The sequence below is a fragment of the Columba livia genome, chromosome 9 (genome assembly GCF_036013475.1).
Source record: "Columba livia isolate bColLiv1 breed racing homer chromosome 9, bColLiv1.pat.W.v2, whole genome shotgun sequence".
In the NCBI taxonomy this organism is placed as follows: domain Eukaryota; kingdom Metazoa; phylum Chordata; class Aves; order Columbiformes; family Columbidae; genus Columba; species Columba livia.
In genome coordinates, this window is record NC_088610.1 from 22,620,650 (window position 1) to 22,635,898 (window position 15,249).

General features: G+C 39.5%; 2 protein-coding genes across 16 annotated transcripts in view; one reads left to right on the top strand and one right to left on the bottom strand.

The window, feature by feature from the left end:
• Positions 1–15,249, top strand: part of GIGYF2 (GRB10 interacting GYF protein 2) — a 76,797-nt gene that overhangs the window by 32,762 nt on the left and 28,786 nt on the right. The window lies entirely within an intron of this gene.
• Positions 2,072–11,184, bottom strand: KCNJ13 (potassium inwardly rectifying channel subfamily J member 13). 2 transcript variants are annotated; one of them, XM_021279857.2, is made up of 3 exons: positions 10,211–11,184; positions 4,578–5,058; positions 2,072–3,699 (listed from the first exon to the last, which is right to left on the bottom strand). In XM_021279857.2, exons 1-3 carry the CDS (start codon positions 10,382–10,384, stop codon positions 3,077–3,079), a joined length of 1,278 nt encoding a protein of 425 aa, XP_021135532.2. In that variant the 5' UTR covers positions 10,385–11,184; the 3' UTR covers positions 2,072–3,076. The 2 variants fall into 2 exon arrangements, with proteins under 2 accessions (XP_021135532.2, XP_005512762.3); XM_005512705.3 differs by having other exon boundaries at positions 4,578–5,055; positions 10,211–11,033.

Genomic DNA, 15,249 nt, shown 5'->3' on the forward strand with positions numbered 1-15,249 from the left:
ACTTTCAACAAAGAATTTCTTCTCAAGTACGATTAATATGCTGTTCTTAAAAATTGATGATTGCTTTTTCTGTGCTCGCAACAGTTTGCGAGATCACGTTTGACTGATGCTCAATATAAACAGTATCTGTTCCTGGTTTCAGTTGTAAATTGAAGATGTACGAAGTATTTGCGAGTTTCTGTTGCAGATTGTGATGGCTGTAACACTTCATTGAGAACCCAAATCAGTTCTGGAAGGTTGAAGCAAAGAAAGTGAGCAAGTTGTTTTGTTGATCATGGTTGTCTTTTAGAACTGCTTAATTTTCTGTCCAGTCTCTTGACTAATAGCAGTTTAGGAGCTGAAGGGATTTGAGTAGTTACCAGCAGTTATACCCTGATAGTAAATAATTGTAATATAGATGAACTAAGATATTTAGTAAGTCAGTTATAGAATCTGATTGGGTTCTGTTTAATGTCTATTTTTTGGTTAGGTTAAGATGACTTGCATATAAAAAGGGTGTTCCAGTAACTGTAAAAAGGATGTTGAATTTCTTTGACTTACACTTTCCTTTATTCTGCCTGACTTATTTTTCTTCCATACCTCAGTAGCAAGAAGTGCATCCAAAGAGGTTCATCGCCAGCTTGCTCTTGCAACGTCAGTCGAAGCGTGGAGTGCAGTTTTATTGCATCAAAGCCTATCAGCAGTTTTTCTAGGCTACTAGTCCATTTGGGCCATGGCATATTTCCAGTACTTGATGAAACATCTGTGGTTCCCCAGTTCTCTGAAAGCGTAAAAGCGATAGGGGGTTTTCTCTACCCCTTGTTCTGCAGCTGTTCTGAAATAACTACACAGTCATGTCTGTCTGTCAACTTCCTTCTGTAGTATTCTTCAGCCTGACATTCCGAAATGTGGTATTTGAAGATTGCATTTAATGTATACTAAACATATTTTTTCTTTATACTTGCTGCCGTGCCCCATTTTAAACAACATCTATACATAGAAAATTATTTTAAAAACAGGACTTCAAAGTCTCAAGTCATTTAGAAACCAAACGAAGCAACCCACACTTCAGTTAGATGTCAACTGAGAAATAGCTATTTATACCTTTGGCTCTAAATGGTGAGATTCTAGTACTATTCTGTTGGAGTTACACATCTGAATTTTAGAACAATTGGTTTGTTTGAGACTGGAGTCTGCGATATATGGGAAAACAATACATCACACAGAATACTGTTCTTTTTCCTTAATGCTTATTTCAGACTTGACGCAAGCATCTGTTCTACTGCTTTTGCACTGGTTCTTAACTTGTAGGTCTCTTCTCAATGTGTTATATTGGTAGAGGCTGTGCAAACAATGCTTGCAAGAAATACTTAAATTATTGTCACTGATATGAGGGTGAAAAAGGATGTCTAGACTGTATATGAATCATAAGCTCAGAAAAGTTGGGAGAAAGGCAATGTAACTTGATAGTGTGTTGCTCTGCAATTTTCGCAATGTTCATCACTGCTTATGAAGAAAATTAAATCTAAAAAAAAAAAAGTCATTTTGAGAGTATCTATAACAAACTCAAATCTGAGGTCTGGAATGTACGGAGGGATTACTTAAATGATTTTGGAACTAGAGCTGGGCCTTTTGCCTTGTTACCCCTCCCTGTGTGAAATGCTTCTATGAGGCTGCTTCCCATTTCCTCAGACCCTAAGACATAGTAGCATTTTTTCTAACTACTTTTGGGACATGAACACACTTAATTGAAGTGCTTTGGGGCTTAAGAAGAATTCAGTTAACCAGTATCTCATTAGGCAGCTTCAGACTACTTTTAAAAGAAGGCACGTTTGGTGGCGTACTATGCTGTTGTCAGCGAAGGTTGGTATTTATGCCATCTTGGTTTCTGGGAAAAGCCTTTTACCTTTGAAAGATAATTGTGCTTGACTCTTTGAGTTTGAACGCATAATAGACACTGCTTTTGTTAAGAGCTTGGAAATAATTATCCATCATTCTGTTTCTTCTTTAGCTTCCTGAATTATTTAGGAGCTTCAGAACAATGTCTTAATTGCAATCAGTTTATGAGCCACTTAAATACAAAAGTCTCATGTATAGTTGGATTCAATTTTTTATTTCAAAATTGATTCAGGTGTCTCTAAATATTTTTGTGCTCTGTGTACAGGCGAATATTGATGTTAAAGCATAGAATACAGATAGATGCAGTTCTACTTCTCATGTATACAGTGCATCTTTCTGGGTCAAACCTACTTGAGACAAGCAACACAAAGGGGAGAACATGTAGAATGTATGGTCCTGTAAAAAAAGAAGTATATTAATTAATCTAGAACAGTTTGTTTTCCACTGCTAAATAATTTATTCAGTGTTTCCAGATATGAAAAAATTTCCGCTGCAGTATCCGTTATATACATCAAGATTTGTTGATAGTGTCTTCAAAGACCTGTCTTGGGATGGGATGTTCTCCTCCAATTTGGCAGAATGAAGAACTACAGTTAGTATTTACAGTTTTGCTTAATAAGCACAGCAGGAGTGATTTTTCACTGCCATGGGAGATTGGCAGTGCTTTCAAAGAGTGAATGCAGCCATCTGAAAAATATAACCCCATATCCCCAAAGAGTTAATAGAACAGAAAAATTAGGATCTTGGATGAACAGTTGCTTATCCCAGAACTAATATATTTACTGAATGACACCATATTGATTTTGACTGAGATTTTTCTTCTGTGTTATTGTACATTTTGTCACAAAGCTGGTTAATTATGATTTTGCTCAGCTTTTGGAGTTCTGAATGTCTTTTCTTTCAGGGTCAGTGCAGCTTTAATCATAGTCTGGTGAATTCAGCAGGTAGCTCTTTTAATTTCCAGGAATTAGTCGTGTGATTCTTGTGCCTTTGTTTTGGGTGGTTAATCCAGCCTAAGCTTACATGGGCACACCAGTTTTCTTTACTCTGTGTATCATCATGTAATCAAAAGGATGTGAATACAAGAGAAAGATTGCTAGAAGATGGCAGGGCAGGCAAGGAGGGAAGGTCGTAAATGGAACCTGAAAATTTAATATAATAATGATCAAAAAAGGCCAGAGTTCTAGATCTGTTCTCTCTATTCTGTGAGGCCAGTCTCGCAGAGCTGGAAACTGTCGGCATGCTGTCCATTGATGCGGATCTCCTTGGCAGTCTTTTTTGGAGTCTTTGAGTCGGCTGCAGCTGGGAGCTCAGGAATGGTCTTGTCAAAATTCTCCATCTTGATCTGATATTCACCCTTGGCATTGCGCACTAGCACGGAGGCGAAGTGATGGTACGGCATGATCTCGGAGGGGAGGTAGGATGTTCTCCTTTGGCACATTTCTCCTGTGCCCTCCTGCACAGCTGACAGGAAGACAACCAGCTCAAAATGGTGAGCATCTTCTCGTTGGAGGAGAGCAGCCAGGGGGCTGGATGGAGTGATGGAATGGTAGTAGGTTAGTGGAAAGGTGAAAAAAGGACACTCATCCGAAGTAATGCTGTCTAGGTGGAAATCAATGCTAGTTTGGTGCAGCTGCCCATTCTCTTGTTCTTGGTAGAGTATAGCAGAAATCTGGACACTAGTCAGTGGGCTGGAGCGTGTGTTGGCCACCTGGAACATGAGGCACGGCTTCCCCTCGGTGTGTGTCACCACGGCAGAGCGGGTGAAGCGGATGGAGAATGCCCGATTCTTCGGTCGGGCGATCTTTGCCACGAAAGCACCTGCATTACAGAAGAGAACAAAGGGGATGTGAGCACCGTGCCCGAGCTGGTTCCCTGCAGCCTGTGAGCTCCGTCAGACAGCCCAAAGGAACAGAAGCAGGCTTGGGTGGACGTGGTCTTTCTTGCTTCCGCTTACACGTTTGAAAACTGCTATACTGGCATCACACTAACCCATTTCTGTTTAAAAAGTGTAGCTTTCCTAAATTGCTTCTTTTTCTAAGCTATGTTCACTTATTAATACCTGAAGAGTGAACTGTAGCTGTAGGAAGGCGATCCATTAGCTTGCCCCAGTTTACCGTAGTTGGTAGTAGCACCTGATCTCTGTGTGCTACCACTGAAGAAGTTCTTTCTTAATACACAGTAAACCTGTGTATTTTTCAAGTCTTTTGAAATACTTTAAACCTGAGAATTAATTACAGTAACTTAAAATACCTCAAAATAGGTGTGATATTGTAAAATTTCACCAGGTACTGAGGAATACTTAAACACCCAGTTAAAGATCCACAAAAATACTTCAGCTAGACAAAAGTAAACCTGAAAATCAAAACAAATTGGCTTTAAATATTGCAATTCCATCAAAAAAAATCTCGAAGAGATAATGGTATAAGTAGTGATTTTGAGTGATAAGTGGGGATCTGCTGCAAGTATTGTCCAATGAATAGTGGAACTCTGAAGTCCAAATCTTGATATGACCTAATTTATGTCTTTTCTTAATGAAAGCTGTTTAACTTTTACTATTACACTGCTGAAGTCTCATCACCCTTCTAGTGACTGACTTAATTGTTTTTTTCAAATATCAATGTGACCACTGGTCTGCCTCCATTTCTCAAATTGAGTTGTTACACCTACTCTATTTAAGTATAAATATGAAGGGTTACCTGTGATGAAGGCTTCCAGCATGAGCCCCAGGACCATCTGTATTGCCAGCAGGGCAATAGCGCTGGGACAGTCCCCGCTTGGGAACATCGTGCCGTAACCAATTGTGAGTTGTGTCTCCAGTGAGAAGGAGAAAGCAGCTGTGAAACTGGTGATGTACTTAACGCATATAGTGTGGTTGTCAGGTGGAGCATCGTGGTCCAGCTCCAGGTCCCCATTCATCTCAGCAAGCAAATACCAAAGCACTGCAAAGACTAGCCAGTGAAGGACAAAAGAAGCAGAAAAGACAAGCATCATCCATCTCCAGCGCATGTCCATTAATATTCCCCATGCGTCGCGGAGGTACGCCAGACCTTTTCCTTGGGCACCGTCCATCTGGAATGTGCTGTGTCCATCCTTAGTGATCATCCTCAGGTATCTTTGGGTTAGGAGGGGAGCACTGGATTTGGTGTTATTGCTCTCTAACATATCTGTTGTCATCTTCTAGAAAAGAAGAAAAAAGGAACAAATGGATACGGTGCAGCATATTTGTATTTTGCTGAATGTTCACGGTTTTTTACACATCAGCAGGGTTTGAAGTACTGCAGCCAACAAAGGAGGATTTATACATTGCAATCCAGAGAAGATTAAGTCAGGAGCTTGGAGAGGAATTTACCACTGTTTGTGGTAATACTTTGCTGAAAAAGATTAAGTTTAAAAATCTAACTGCTTCTCAAATGTTCCCCACTTAGTTGTTTAAATATAACTTTCATACTTTACCTTCCTAAATTTGCTTTTGAGTTGCATGCTTTAGTTCTTCAGGAGTGAGTGGGATGGGATTAGGCTTACTGTATCTGCAAAGAAACTGAGTTTTGTCTGATACCTGTTTTTGTAACTTCTTTTTGGCAGAGTATAGTAGTTTACCAATACTATTATGAATACTATTAACAATAGTACTATAGAAATAATGTTTATTGTATTATTTCTCTGACATGTTTATGCGTTTTACGGGAGTGCTGTAGTTTAGCAAGTAGCCTTTTCAGACTTCTCTGGCTCAGAAAACGACTGCTGTCTGTGCCACCATGTCCACTTAAGCAGAATTATGGTATTCAGGGCAGAGATGCTTCTGAGAGTCTGAGGCTGTTTATATGAGGATTGAGTGAAAAGAGGACAGGAGACCAGTACTGAAAATATACTGAGACATAATTTGAAGTCTGTTCTGCCTAAGCAGTGTATTTTTTATTAGTGGCCAAATAAGAAAATAGGACAGCAAGTGTCCGGGAATTAAGGGGTGAAGGCTGAATTGCAAATGTGGGAAACAAAATGGATATTGTAGGCATTTGACATGTTGGGCTCCTTTGGTTACTTATAAACCTCAAAATTTGCCAAACTTGGAGATGCTGATTATCTTTTGCAAAGACACTGGCCACTCAAATGCATATTTTGTAAATACTGGATGTTTAAAGTTGACTTGGGGCAGATTAAAATTAAGTATGGATTCATGTAAAAGAGAGACTTCATAGAGACAACCTACCTAAAGAAGGTTATGAGGAAGCTTGTTTGTAGAACACCAGAGGATTTAAAAAATGTGTAAATTCTGCAAATCATAATTATACATATGAAGCAAAACTGACAAATACACCATAAATTTTGGCCTTTCTCTGGATTATGACTGTGTGTATAATGCATGTGTACTAACAGGCTACAGTTGGATCTTTTCCAAAAAAAGTAGTCTCTTAGTGTTATCTTGAAACGCATTAATCTAAGGATTCAGAATGAATTTATGAAAGGTAAAAATCTATCTTGTGATCATTGATCCTGTAAACCAGCAGTTTCCGTGACTGTTTACTTGATACCAAATTTTAGTAGTTACAGAACGTTCTCTTTTGCTGTTACTTGAGCTTAACACATACTGAAGGATCAGAACTGACATCACAGCGAATATTTAGCTAAATTTTTGTTTTTCTTTCCATCTGTAGGTTCTCAAAGCTATCCAGCTATTTCTTTTGTCCATGCTGTAGTCAAAGGAAGTAGAGTAGATGATGGCCTGAGCAGAATTTGGTGGTTTTCTCCTCGTTTTTATTTTCCAGTTCACATCTCTTAGAAGGGATGTTTTGAAACTGCTCCCTGTACCAAAGAATACAGTGGATTTACTGAGGTTCTCCTGGTCAGTAGTATCAGGCTACTTTTCTTGGTGGGTTCTGATCACAGTCTGTTTAGTGTATAGCATGATCCCCCACCTTCATCTGAGTTTGATCTTTGATCTGCAGAATAGCTCTCTAGATTACAGTTTTCAGTCTTGCTGTGCTGTTACGGAATTTACAATAACCTGAATGCAATTTTAAGTGCTTTGGGAACCAGGTGATGAGTGACTTATCTGTAGAGCAGAGTCCTTGTGCTAAAATTTAGATGCCTTCTGGATGCATTGAAGGAGCTGGAAAATGGCCATCATTGAATAGGAAGGATGATGGAGCTGTAGACAATGCCTCGGTTTTATCATCTTAGAGTAAGCAGTACTCACAAGAAGCTCTCCCTTGTTTGAATAGAGGAGAACACTTAAAGAACAAAATGCCTCTGGGTGTACACATCATGCAGTCTTGGGGGGGGGGGAAACAACAACAAAACCAAAAAACCCAACAAACTACCACCACCAAAAAAACCAAAACCAAAGAACAAAACAAAAAAACTCACCCTAGTTTTGCGTTTTGGTGGTTGTTGTATCTGTGTAAATTCTCACAGATTTAAAAACAATTTTCCTCTGTCCTTTTCCTTGCCCACTGTACTAAAAAGTATGAATACCTTCTTTCCTTGTTAGTCATAAATTAATGAAGTTGCAAAGTACAATTTGAACCACCTGGTCTGATCCCCTCCCTGGCATGATCCTTAATGTCCCCACATTAATCCCACTTTGAATCAGTGTATATTTTAGGAAAGGCATTCACTTGAAAACAAAATTTCTGCTTTTTTTGTTGGAGAATACTCATCTCCGCTGTTAACTACATACAGTGTTTCTAATCTGGGTTTGTCTAATGTCATCTCTTAACCTTTGTGTTATGTTGTTTGTCTGGTTTTGCTGTACCTGGTTCCTGACTTGTGAAACTGTTGTAGCTTTGGGGTGTTCCTTCTCCCTCCATATCCCAGCTGATAACCTTTGACTGGAAAGACTGAAACTGTCAGAAGTTACTTTTCTAAATCTCTTTTGGCCTTTTGACTAGTCTTTTATCATGCAGTTGGTGTGTCTAATCCTTCCTGTTTTAGAGCCTATTGAAAATTAAATGGTTGTCACCATGTGTATGTCAGTTCTTAGCTTTTTGAATGTCTTCACCATACACTTTCATTCTGGCCTCTTTCTTCTGTACACTCTTCTAAGGCAAGTTAGGTTAGGGTGAATACTACTTTTTAAAATCCAAGCTACAGTTGCCCTTTCCCTAGTGGTTGGACAGGTTCTAAACTGACCTGTCTTGTTAACAATTTATATGTAATAAAACCGAGCCTTGCAGCTCTAGGATATCTTGCATTGCTGAAATTCACGATCCAGCACTCTGATCTCCCACACTTTGCCTTCTTGATTGAGATGTTCCTTGTGTTGCAAGAGCTCTTTGAAGCACATTCCTGCTCTGTGCCACCATGTTGCTTTCCTCTTTCAAGCACCGGTTGCTTAAGCCTTTCTCTTGCCAGCAGAAGCTCAGCTGTTAAGACTCTGGAAGGACTGCAGGGGGACTTACTTGCAGCAGTGTCTTAATTTTCTTTTTGGTTCCCTTTCTTGGTGGAAAGTGTTTTAAAATGATGTTTTGAGCCTGTTTTCAGCTCACTGCACTAATGCACCTGCAACCCTTTGAGGAACCTGAGTGCCTTTTCATGGAACGGTGTTCAGGGGAGATGTCTACAGTGCTGCCCTACCTACCCAGCTTCTGCTCTTCACAAAATCTGTCCTAATTGACCTTGAAAGGGATTTGAGGCAGTTTGTAGAGCACTGCTTCATTGTAACAGCAAAGTAGGCAAAAGGACCTGCTGTTTGGGAAAAGCTGCAAAAACTGCTTGAACTGTGGCATAATTTGAAGATTTGTTAGAACACAGGTGGTGCTGGCATGTCCCTCTTAGGAGTGCTGACATTCCCTCTTTACTGGACCTGGCCCCACACAATCTTGTACTAGTTTCAGACTTAAACATCATCTCTATGCTAAGTTGTTGTAATTCATATGTGTAGCTGTCTATGCATTTTGCAACAAGAACAAACTAAGTTTCATTTTCTTTAAAGGTACTTCCATGCTATTAGCACCTCAGTATTGTTACTTTTAGATTGAATGGCAATCCTTGAGATGCTCTGACATTAGGAAATGAAGTTATTTTTCAGTATTGATGACGTGAGTGGATCATATAACTTACATTAGGAGGCAATCTTAGAAATGTAGGTATTATTTTGGTTAGAAAAACTGCTTTAGTTGAAAGCTTCTGCTATAGCTCTTAGTATGATGGTTAAAATTTCAAACATGTTTGTCCTTTAGGTTTTGTACCCAGTGCCTCATTGAGATGAATGGGGGTAGTTTATGACAAAACTGTTTTTGCAAGCAGCCTGCAGAATGAAGATAACAGTTTTCAGAACTTTTGTTACATATATAAGTCAGTCTTGTATAAATGGGAACTTTAATTTATTGAGCCCAAGTCATACTTCTCAAAAATAGTGCCACAAAGTATAGGATGCAAGAGCTTGTACTTTTGACCTTCTGTGACAGTTTACTACAGAATACATTTTTAAAGAAAAGTATAGTGGGAAAGTGTGTATATGTGTGTGTATATATATATATATCTATATATATATATTATGGTACAGAAAGCAAGGCTGTTTGAATTTGGGGGCTATCTGTAATGCTCTAGTTTGTATATAATGTATTTTCATGTAGTACAGCATGCTGACAATACTGTGATCTTTATGATCCCTAATTGTTGATTGTGAATTAGCATCTGAGTGGACCAAGTAGTTTCGCCACCTTAAGAGAAGCACAAAAACTATCAAGACTTTGCTTGAATGATGTTTAAGGCTTCAAATATGCTAGTATATATTAAATCCTTACAGAGAAACTTGAATGCAAAAGTAGGTTTTGTTAATGGAGGAGTAAATTTAGAGTTAAGAGGGAGGATATTTGATGTAAGGCTGTAGTAAGAGAAGTTTGCTGCCATCCATTTTCTTGGAAACATGACTTGAAGATGTGAAGCTGATTTCTTTAATTTGTGATGGAACTGAAGCAAAATGCTGAGTTACAATGAATGCGGCAAGAGGGTGCAGATGACTGATAACACTTTGTCAGGTAACACCCAGCTACCTTAGCTGGAGGCTTGCAAATGCTCCCTGTTTGTGGAGAGTTGCAGAGTCTTTCCAGCACTGCTTATCTTGAAACATATATGAAAAAATATTGCGTGACGACTTTGGTTTTACTCTGTATCCTGTTAGAACTATGGTCATCTGAGAGAGCATTTTCGTATTTTTTGAGAGGGGAAAATCAGAAACTGTTTTGTTTAGGGTGATGCTTAACTTAGCAAGCTTTGGAAATAAAAAACTCTGTGCCCTGAAAGCAACTTTGATTTATTTGATTGAACAATGACAGAACACTTTCTAACTGTGCAATAAGAAAAAAATAAGGTCGTTTTGTGTACTTACCAGTCTTTGAAGGGTTTGTATGCAGGAGAAGGGGAATATCTTGGCTCCAGGAGAGTGACTGGGCTGGTATTGTGTATTGGTCCCAACACTGGCAAGGAACTTCCCACAAGTGGTTGGTAGAGATCTTCTTTTTTTCAAAAAAAAAATTTTTTTAAATGGGTTTGTATGACTCATTCCTGTTTTTTATAGTGCTGGGGGGGCTGGTTTTCATCTGAGGCTGATTTGATTGGTCATTTTGCCTGCAGGGGGGCCGGTTAGCTCTGATCATGTGGAAAAGAATGCTGGTTTGTTAGGAGCGTTTCTTTACCCAACACAAACCCTTAGCAGCCAAGGAGAAATCCTCCAACACTTAGTTGGAGAAGGGGTGCCTCCCCCCTCACCTCCTTAATCAAGATCATTTCTTAGGTTTTGTATAATCTTAAGGTTTCAAGTGAAAGTTGAAAAGGCCAAAATTCCCCTGGAAAAGCTGAATGGAAAAAGTTCCCGTGTTGCTGCTGAAAAACACATGCTATTCTATGATACTTTAACTTGTGTCGACTACTGTTTGTTTAGGTGAAAAGAGAATCTCTCGAGTCACGCTGCTGCTTGTCTAGTGCCGCTTCTTGCTCTTTGTGTCAGGTCCTGAGCTCCCGAGCTGGTGTTAACAGAAAGGTGGGCTGCAGCTAATGGGACAGTCTCTGGAGGGTGTTGCTGAACTGTAGCTTAATGCCGATCAGAAGACATAGATCTGGCCACTTTTCTTCCATCTCCGCATTGCTCCTTTGTGAAAACATGGAATTAGTCACAGGATTTCGCTAAAGCCCAGGAATGAGACAATGCAGATTAGCTGGGTTGCCGATTCCATGCAGTAAAAGGTACCGTTTTCACTGAAGCTGTATTTTCTCTCACTGAATGAGAAGCGTTATTTGGGGAAGATGTTTTAGCTGAACAACCACGCAGAGTGGTCAGCATGCTGTGCTGGTAAACCCAAGTCTGAGGACAGGTTTGTAATGCAGTAGTATTTCACACTTTTTTTTTCCCCCTTGTTGAGCTGCTGATGTGGGGGCTATGAACGTCAGATGTAAGAGGATCTGAGAAACAAAGGCTGTCATTGTTTGCAGTAAAACTACTGAGGGCCTGCTGGGAAAATTATTAATGTAGACTTTCCTGCTTAGAAAACAAAATCCCCCCTCTTTTTTTTTTTTTTTTTTTCCCTCCTATTTAACCTTCCCCCAACCCTAAATTGCAAATATTAATTTTTTCCTTCATTAGGATGGAACATTTTAATACATGTTCAGGCACAACACTGAAAATTGTGATGCGCATAGTGTGACCTTCAGAACCAGGGCAAATAATATTGTGCAAGGGGGCTCCTGCCACCGTGGAAAACCTGTAGGACAATGTGATGTGCTCTTGACCCTTCCCTTGATACTCCAGGAAAGTTGAACTTCCACTACAGACTCTTTTATTCACAAACTGTATTTTGTACTGTAGAAAGCAAATGGTGTCTGGCCACAGGTTTTCTAATCTGATTCAGCTGAATTCACTGAAAATCTAACATGATCGTGCAGCAAATGATATAGCTACAGTACGTCATTTCCAGGTGTGTGTTATGGAATTGAACTCTCCTGTTAATTCCTTTGAATTTATTGGGTCACCCCTACTTAGGACAGTGGGTAATCATCACTTCAGAGAAAATATGGAGTGATATTTGAATAGTATGTCTTTGAGACCTCCTGTTGAGCTGGAGGTTTTATGGAGAGGGAATGTGAAGCTAGAAATGGGCATCAGAACTTCTGGTCTCCATCACTGACTTTGGTTACAAGTGAGTCACTTCACTCTGTATGTGTTCCTGTAGTGTCCCTGGTTGTTAAATACTGTCCTATGAGAAGGTAGTCCTTTTGACACGTTGTCTTAAGGCTGTTTGTTTTATTCTTCTGTAAAATGAGCTACGAAATTACAAATGTAGGCAAAGTTTTTTCAGTTCCTTTGGAAACAGTAGCTGCTAAGGTTTTTAGTTTTATTATCTTTTTGAGGAAGTGTGGAGCATGCAGCAGAAAGAGAGCAAGTCGGAGCACGTAATGGGCTCTCCTAGTTTTTTCCTCTCTTTAAAAAAAACAGTATTACTGTCAGTTATCCCTTCCCTGGTTATTCTCTCCAAACAGCGAGCCTGTCATAGGAAACATGGACTGACAGCACAGAGGACAGAAGTTATTTGCCATTCTGTTAGTAAGTCCTCTTCATAAATGTGTTGCCACTGGGCTGTGTCCCAGAATCCCTGTCTTGTTTTTTGGGGTTAGTCTCCCTTCAGCTCAGTGTTGTACAGCTGTGGGCTTTTTTGGCTAGATACCACTAGGCTCTGTCTGAAGTTTTCTGTAAACACCATTGCTGGCTTTGTGACAGGCTTTAACAGAGGTGCCCTTTTACTGCTCCTTCTCTTCAGGAAGTCCAGTCAATTAGTCCAAGGCAAAACCATAGATTGCATTTTAGTGTTTTTTGTGCTTAAAACACTGCCAAATACTGACTCTCTGACCTAAGTCATTTCAGCTCAAATGAGTGTTCTCAAGTCTAGGAACAGTTTGCAAAGACAATATGCTAGGACTTTGTAAGTTAATAATTTATATGTAAACTGGAGGAGTATTCCTGCAAACAGTTTTGTCATAGTCTTTCTGTCACTAGAGTATCTTGATTTTTTTTCTGATCCTTAACCTGTGACTGGCTTGTATTTGTAAACAACTAGTTTCTTGGCTGGTGTCTCTAATGTTCAAGATCATTCAATGCCAGATTTGTTTTGACACTTACCTTGCTGTCTTTGCATATTACTTGCTATGGTGTCCTAGTACCAGGAAAGTATGTCATGATACGCTGCATGTTCTTTCTTAATTCCAGTGGAGTGCAGCATCAGAACAGTCATCTGATATAACACACTGGAGTGCTGCTGTTTTTACAGAGGTTTCAGAATCACAGGTGATGCCATCCTCAGATGAATATAATACCGATATCTTATAATTGATTTGTTTCTTAGATTTCTAATGCTGTAGCATTTAAAGTCAGAGGAGGAGCATTATCCCACTTGTGTCTGATCTCGGCAAACAGTGTTTGATGTTTTGTCACCTATGCAGAGATGGGTTTCAAACCCCACAGCAGTGAATGGGGATGCCATTTTCTGCAAGTTCAGAAGACAAAACCTGACTTGGGTAGTTCAGTTCTTGGCAGGGAACCCAAATTTAAAGTAATTCCAGAAAGAATGAGGCATATTCCTTACGCTTGTGTCTTAGGCTCATCTGGTCTTTTGGACTGCAGCTCTCCTGGGCCACTGTCTCTCTGTATTTTACTTTCAGCTGACTTGGCTCTGTAGCTCTGTTTCCTAGTTTTCTCCTATACAAAGCCCATCCAAGGAGTGATGCTGGGAGGCTTCCCAGCACTTCCTTACATCCTTCTGTGTGACATTTTTCAGATATTTCAAGTGTAAAAAGCCCTCTATATTTCCCAGACTCAGTTTTTCTTTCTAGCTTGTTGTCTTCATTTATTTTCTCTGAAGCATATGAAAATAGAATGTGGTTGACCTTCATCTGCAGAGATTTATCCATTCCAGATAAGTACATTTGCCAACATTGCACCTACCAAATGAAGGGAGTTGAGTGTTTCCAGCAGTTCTGTTTTATTTGGAGCCAGTATCACCAGAGACTTCCCAAAATACATTGTTTTAAAATTTGTGTTCTCAAAGTCCAGCAAGTACTGAAGTGGTCTTTAGCCAGATGTCCTCTTTAATGAAGTAAATGTATATCTGGATTATATGAGGCCTCATTGCCCAGATCGCCTGTTGATACTGATGATGTACTCTGAATTAGCCAGTGTGCTTTAGCTCTTTCTTTATATAGAAACAACATAAGAGGGAGGCATTCTAGTGACCTTTTTGAGGTCCTCAGGTAGTCATCATGGTGGAAGAACTCTTGCATCTGAAATTTGGGGTGTTTCCTGTCCCTCCTGTCTACTTGAATAGGTCAAGGACTCAGCCATACTGAAGGTTATTGGAGAAACTTTTTACTGTGACGGTGTAAAAGGATTTCATGTGAACCTGGAGCATGGGATACTGGAAACATCTTGGATTTTGTACTTCGGGTTGAATTTGACCTGTACCTTCTTATAATAGTCCTTCCCTAAATCAATGTGTCGTCTGAATTTTGAGCTGGAGAAAGAAGAATTTGTTGTGTTGTGATTTGTTTGGGATTTTTTTCCTCCAGTGTTTGTTTAGAGATAGTGCAGAAAGGAGGTTGGTTTTCCTCCAAGATAGGTGCGAAGTCCAAAGACTCTGTGTTTCCTGTCTCCAGAGTGTAATGTCTATGTAGGAAGAATTTCTGAAATGTAAACAGAGGTTTGATATGCCATAGAATTTCAGGTACTCTGTCTCCTCTTTTTTTTTCCATTGACTGGAAAAGCTGCATGATGTGAAGAAAAGTGAATGCCATCTCCCATCCTTCCTAAACTCAGTTCTTAGAATGTCCCTTTCCACCCCAGGAATCTTAGTGCCTAGTCATGCTTTGTTTTCTCCTGTCCAAGCAAGCAGGCATAGTGTACAATCTTCACCAAATATCTTATGGTTTTGGATTTTAAGACTCGGAAGGAAAATTAAGTATACCTTTCTCTAGTACTTGAGTACTTTTCTTAATAACCTCACAATTTCATGTTAAAACTGGTTAATAGTATCAGTGCAGAACTGGCATCACCGTGGTTCCTCTGAGAATTCTGGTGCTACAGAGCTAAACATATGTAAAGAAATGCACAGTCCAGGAGTCCTGAAACTGGTACTAACATTTATTTTGCTGATGGTGTATCCTTGTCAGGATGAGTCAACACTGAAAGCAGCATGTATTTCTAACCTGAGTTACTGATGTATATGTTGATTCTTTTTATAAAAATATTTACCTCATCCTTTTGTGTTGCTCTCTGTTAAGTACTTGAGGGTTTTTTATATGTTTTATTTTCAATATAACATTGTCAATTAGGAACTAAAAGGCTATTCTGTCTCCTAAACTTCTGGTAGTCTTGTCCTTGAGCTC